Source organism: Mercenaria mercenaria, chromosome 9, assembly GCF_021730395.1.
Source record: "Mercenaria mercenaria strain notata chromosome 9, MADL_Memer_1, whole genome shotgun sequence".
Lineage (NCBI taxonomy): Eukaryota > Metazoa > Mollusca > Bivalvia > Venerida > Veneridae > Mercenaria > Mercenaria mercenaria.
Genome location: NC_069369.1, coordinates 51,965,085 through 51,971,831, shown reverse-complemented (window position 1 = coordinate 51,971,831; position 6,747 = coordinate 51,965,085). Strand labels below are relative to the sequence as shown.

The following is a 6,747-nucleotide window of genomic DNA, read 5'->3' as shown; positions in this document are numbered from 1 at the left end:
AACTTCCATCCGATGTGTAAGAAACATTTTCGTATTCTGCATTTGGATAGTCAGATAAAAGTGACCTTAGGATCTGGATTTTACAAGACACGCAAGATGATAGAAATTGTTCGTTTAAATGTGTCAGGCGTTAAGTACTATTCTAAAACAACGTTATAATGAATATATGGACCAGCTGTTGTAACCTGACGTCTTCCAATCTCATGCTACATTTACTTATGCGTTAGATTTGACGTGATCAAATGTACCGGTATACGCGAAAGTCATCCCGATAAGTTATGTGAAAGTTAAACGCATTATGATTGTACTTAAAACACAAAATAACTGTGTTCACATGATAATGACATCAATAAAATCAATGTTTACTAATTCACAATAGAATTTTGCCAAAATAGATAGATTTCAGCGTTAATTCCAGTGAAGTTCCCAGTTAGCACACATGTATAATATAAATTTTACATTATGAGTGTTAGTCATATTCACCAAAATATTCAGTCGTTATCTCACACGTTCAAAAATTTTAAATATCTTCGTTTCTATAGTTTTCCATTTGATCGTAATAAGGTTAAGTACCTGCGATATTATAAACTTCCTATTTGGCCCCTCTTTTAAAAATTGAAACGGAGTATTACTTAAAGTGATGTACTTCGCAACACTAGGGATTATTTTCTTTTTAATTATTGAACATTCGGAGCAAGGTATTGTAGTTTTATTAGCATGCAAATAGTAGTTATTTTGTCCAACCATTTTTGATGAGCATGTATAAGCTTTAAATAGTAGTACTGAGTTCAAACTTGTTCTGAAACTATGACAATCAATTACGAGTTGCAAGTTTAGTGTAGAATTAATTATCATATGGCCCAGACGATCTTGTTGGTGAACGCAAGACAACAATGATGCTGAATTGGCTATCATACCTCAAACCGCCAAACGTTGCGGCGTTATAAGCCGGGTCGCTGTAGGAAACCAAATTGCTTTTCGACAAAGCACATATAGACTTACTTAATCCAAAGTAAAGACAACATAAATTTATAAAACATGCATTTTGTTGACAGTTCCAAAGTTGATTTACAACAACAAAACACAGCCTTGGCAGGAAGCAATGACAGAGTGTTTCAGCGTACAGTATTATACAGGTATAGATAAAGACATATCAGCGGTAGGCCTGAAGTCAGACACAGATATATGGACAGCCGGATACGCTAGTGACGTTAAAATTGCAGGTACAAGATAAAGGTTAAAAGCTCATTGCAAGATATTGATTTGCAGTTTTTCAAAGTTTGAAAGCCCTACACCATTAATTTTGTTTGTTTGTTTTATTGTTGTTTTTTTTTTGGTTTTAACGCCGTTTTTCAACAGTATTTCAGTCATGTAACGGCGGGCAGTTAACCTAACCAGTGTTCCTGGATTCTGTACCAGTACAAACCTGTTCTCCGCAAGTAACCGCCAACTTCCCCACATGAATTATCAGAGGTGGAGGACTAATGATTTCAGACACCATTAATGCGTGTTGTGGCAAGTACATTAATTTTAAAGGAGCACACCATTACTCAAAGAAAGAATGCGAATTCCTATAAATATTATTTAATTTATTACATAGCCATCTAACTCATCAAAATGGGGCATTCAGAAAATTTCTAATGCGTAAAGTTTTCTCAGAAATAAATTTGTATACTTTTTCACAGATGAAACATGTTCTAATTAAAAAGTGCATCTTTAAAATGAACAGCGTTAATGCGAAACACTATGCATGTCCATGTGTAAATGAGGCAGTAAATACGAGTTGTGGTTTTAGAAGTCTTATATTAAAACCAGTAGTGCGAAGGAATATCTCTTTATAAAAAATCAAACAAATGTTATTTGCTGAATGCAATGTATATTAGTTACTCGGTTGAAAATATGTGAAAGTAACACAGTTAAAGGCAGATTTTCGCTAAAAATGATCTTTCTTTAAAATTGAAGTTTGGTCATATTATCAACATTAGAATATGAGTTTTTGTATGAAGATATGAATATCTTAAAAATGCCAAATCATGAAAAAGTAAAATGCCACATCGGGAATCGATTCCGGGCCGCCGCAGCAATAAAATCATTCTCTCGATATCTCTACCAATATAATACCACCACGGTGGGAAATGTGTTAAACGTCTATTCAATATAGATATTTATAATTCAGTCAGTTTATCTCGAGTAAAGCGTTACAAACGCTTTTAAAGTTTCAGTGTAAATATTAGTGAAACAAATAATTCTCATGTGTTTCCATAACATATAGTTTGCAAGTAATTTTAAAAGTTTCAAAGCTTTCTTAAAACAATATAGCATTAATTTCCAGATATCTTAAAATTTTTCTTTTTTTTTTGTTGTCGTAGGATCTTGAGGCCAGTGCCTTTTAAAGTGCTAAACGATAAAAGTTTACCAAGATCTAAATCTATTACTTTTAAACAAAATTAAACAAATAGATATATTTCAGGTGTGTTAGATGACTCATTTCAAAGTTTATGCGGTTTTACCTACTTAGATGGTGTTAATGCTTTGTTTGGCGCATGGGAAGTCCTTTACGGAGACTGTCTCCTACGCAGAAATTATCTTTATAAAAATGGAACAGGTGATATTTTTTTTTTTTTGCATTTGCATAGGTAGTATATCAGCAAAAATGTAAAATGGGTAATAAATATTAAATCAGAAAATGACACTTAATCATGAAGCGTTGTATAGACGATGCTTCTGAAATAACATCGAGTATGGTTATTCAGTAGCTTTTTTATTGTTATGTGTTTAGGGTTCAATGTGCAAAAATCATTAGATTAACGACATTATAAAGTTACTCAAATTCTTTTGTTTAGTTAAAAGCGTCAAAGTGGGGACATCCGTATCCTATCGACATAGTTCTAGTTTTGTATGAGTAGAAACCTTTACCTTTTCTTTAAGTGCAAAACAATGTCTTTGTGGCACATATTGTGCATGATCTCGAAATTAAGACAATCAAATACCGGTAGCGGATCTCTACATTCTAGCTCGGCAATTGTTTATTAATAAGAAAGATTAAATTTCGTTTACAAAACTCGACATTCTTCCAGAAAAATATTATTCCAATTTTGTATTCATTTTGTTCAGCTAAATGCATTGAATAGTCATTTAAGCCGGCAAATCGCCATATACATTGTAACTTGTTTTGTCTGAAAACCCGAGCTATTCTTCTCTGATAAGACGGTGTGCATTTTTTAATATAGTTATTTACTTATGATACGACCATTATAGGTAATAAATTACTGGACCCAAATTATAAATGGTCGTGTACCAATAAAATATTTTTTCTATTTCATTTAGTTCGCAATATGCATCTTATAGCAATGATCATTATTGGTGCAATGTAACAGCATGTTCATATTAAATGCTACCTGCATTGTAACTAACTTTATCAAATACAAATAGTTATTACTTCTGCAGCAAGCGAGTTGGAAATTCTTACCGATACATTCTCTGGAGCAGATTTTAGCCAATCATTTCGTCGGGAGGATTTGCTTAACGCTACGCATGAAATCAGACCAGGATTTTATTGGACCGGTGAAACAGCAAATATTATATCAAGACAACTGAAATGTAGAGTAACTACGACACAAATTGAAGAAGTACATTTTTATATGGAAAAGGCGTTTCTGATTTCTAAGTATTTTGCAGCTTTCTGTAATAATAGAGGCTTGTCACTAGTTCTTAGTTACTAGGTTTTCTCAACAATCATCATGTCAAATTACAAAACAACACTCTAGTTGCATTGCATTTGTATTGTTGAATTATTAGACAATTTTAATATTAGATATGCCATTCTAATATGCTTGTTTCTGTTAAAACACGATTGCGCTAAAATGACGTCACGTTAACGTGCGATGACATCGAAAGAGCGCTACTATATTTTATCTACTGTTTTAGATTAAGGGCATACTTGAATCGAAATAATGTATTATAGCAAAATCGTGTTTTACCTAAATTAATACACTCAAAACCGGTTACACGTTCCAAGAATAATTTACTCGTGCTACGCTCTTGTACAATTATTCCGCGGACGTATAACCTCTTCCCGTGTATTAAAAACGTTTTTCTATACATTATCTCTTAAAGGACTAGGAAACCCTGTAAATAAGTTAGTTTCATATGAAAGCCATTATCAAGCCTTTCATAACGCTGAAAGAATTTTTAAAATCGGACCACTATTGAAAAAGATATGGCAGAAATTTAAGAAAATTGCAGATCATGGAGGCTGCCATTGTGTGTGTTTATGACTTCATTTACACACTGCTGAATTCTTTATTTACCAAATAACCTTCTAATAGATTATTTTTAATATGATTCTTGAGTGTAATGTGTAAACCATGGTAATTTCTTTCAGTACAGCTAGAAAAAAGACAGAAACAATAATTTACAGAAATAAGAAAATACAGTTCAAATATGTGTCTAGAAATCTAATAAATTCGCCATTTTGTTTTTTGTTCTCATGGAAAGAAATGGCCGCCATTTTGATAAGATATTTAAATGCTCATAACTTTCTCATTTTTAAGTCGATTTCGAAAATTCTTTCACTTCTTTAAATGATTAAAGAAATCCAAGCAGATGGAATTAACATCAAAACAACATTTCCTTTCCCTTTAGTTAATAGTATGTCTCTAAACCATTTTACTCATTATTGAAAAACCAGCAAGTGAACATACTAAAGTTTCTAAATATCGAAAAAAATTAACAATTTATCTAACTCTGTCGGTTTGCCTCTTTTAATATACATTTAAATCGCGTTTACCTGTCGTCGAGCGTTGTGACCACTAAATTCACATTTTATCGTTTAACTTGTCTTTTTTCTGTCAAAAGTAGGTGAAAAAAATGCCGTCGAATGCTACGTACCTCTGCGGGGCATATGGGATTGACTCAGGACATTACTATACCTTTTGTAGTAAAGAACATTCTTCCTTATGTTTCTTTGGTATGTGTTTATTTTAATCTCTTCCGATCTTAGGATCAGATTTGAAAATTACAAGCACACATGCTGTTATTAAAACAACAATATTCAATTTAAAATATATTGCTTATCAAAAAATTAAAAAGAGGAAAAAATCACAAAAACAGAAATCAAGCAATATGATAGCTCAATATGTTTTCTTTTGTTTCCTGTTCTCATAAATATGATTGTTTAAATGCTGATAGTAAATTACTCACTTGAACACTTTATCACTCTTAAAGGAGAGGAAAACATCACCAGTACGACAGACGAAAGATCAGGTGAGCATGGAATGTACCGTACTTCAATGTTTGCCGACAATCTATGATTAAAAGTGTGGCTTCAATAAAATCCATGTTAAGGAAGTTATACGGTTATTTAAGATATCTAACAATTTTTTTAACATAAATCATATTAATAGTTTGCAAGATTTCTGCAGTGTTCAGAAAGTGTTCTCCTCCGTTTAGATTTACATTCTAACACGATTACTGTATTCAGATAGATCTTAAGATTTTAACACTTTTTAAGCTACAAACATCCGCAATATATTATTAATTGGTTACAATGTTTCTTCCTGGTATGATTACTGAAAGATAAACACGATGTTTCATAGCAAAACAAACAGCGTTTTGACATCTTGCTTTAGCTACCTTCCCTGAAATTAAAATTCAGCCAAAATAACCAAAACAGCTTAATATCATGACAGGTCTCGTCACAAAAATGCGATAATAATCACCTCAACGAAACCCAAATAAAACAAGAATGTTCTGTTTTAAATGATCATATAATAATACATTGAAAACTATGGATTACATTTTACTATTTATTCACCATTTTATAATATCCTTCATGCATCACGAGTATCACAAAAATCATTTGATGATATCATCAGTTTATTTAATGTGGATATCACAAAGTGATTCTGTAATTCTGTAATATACTTAAATCATTTTTGGATTTCATTAAATGCAATATAAACATATCACAGAATGATTTATAGATAGATATAATTCACTTATCCGACATATTGAAATCAGTTTTGTTTTAAGATGTACTTACACCTATGTTATGATACCAGTGAATGAGTATTTGATATTTTACAAATAATCAAGGCCTTCGTCTAATTTACCACGATTCAGAGTACAGATGCATAGGAGTTGAACCATGAGGGCACTGAAGCATATGGACGATGAACCGTGGTAAATTAGATGATACATCACAAGAAGGCCTTGATTGTTTTCATTCTGACATGCTCATTACCATATTTTAATAAATATTATGCTGGACTTCATTTACCCGAGGAGTAATGTATTGGACGTCATGAGGCAATTCGACGTCATAATTGACGTCATAATGCTCTCTTACCGGTCCGAGCGTCAACCGTTGTTTATCGCAGAGCTTGATTTCCTTCTTTATTTAACTGGAATCAAATCGAGCCATGTTAGAATAAAAAATTAACTTGCTATTTTCAGATAGAATTAATTACATCAATAGATCGCTTTGGTGATACGTTAACTTAATTTAAAGGCATTATTTATTTATCTTAGATATCTTAAATTCGATTTTATAATATCATTACCTGAATAATTGATATTAAAATAACGACTAGTTCTGGATAATTATTATATTGAAATCAAGTTTGCCATATCATGAAGTAATTAAAATCTTACAATTATAATATTATTGTGTATGAATTATTGATATCTTTTAAAAGGCTGAATTATTTTGAGTTATCTTTAAATGAATAATTGATATCATTTAAT

The 6,747-nt window shown here is 31.7% G+C and overlaps 1 protein-coding gene across 1 annotated transcript; it reads left to right on the top strand.

The window, feature by feature from the left end:
- The first annotated feature begins 564 nt into the window (after positions 1–564).
- LOC123547986 (uncharacterized) lies at positions 565–4,354 on the top strand. The gene is made up of 4 exons (XM_053552046.1): positions 565–698; positions 1,056–1,223; positions 2,471–2,605; positions 3,448–4,354. The coding sequence occupies exons 1-4, from the start codon at positions 641–643 to the stop codon at positions 3,720–3,722; spliced, it is 636 nt and encodes a 211-aa protein (XP_053408021.1). The 5' UTR covers positions 565–640; the 3' UTR covers positions 3,723–4,354.
- Positions 4,355–6,747: the final 2,393 nt, after the last annotated feature.

What these genes read in the sequence shown, in the direction of transcription:
- LOC123547986 (XM_053552046.1), top strand. Translation starts at nt 641, where the DNA reads ATGTACTTCGCAACACTAGGGATTATTTTCTTTTTAATTATTGAACAT. An exon ending in TATTGAACATTCGGAGCAAG is followed by an intron (nt 699 to 1,055) that starts GTATTGTAGTTT and finishes TTTTGTTGACAG; the next exon opens with TTCCAAAGTTGATTTACAAC. An exon ending in TAGTGACGTTAAAATTGCAG is followed by an intron (nt 1,224 to 2,470) that starts GTACAAGATAAA and finishes GATATATTTCAG; the next exon opens with GTGTGTTAGATGACTCATTT.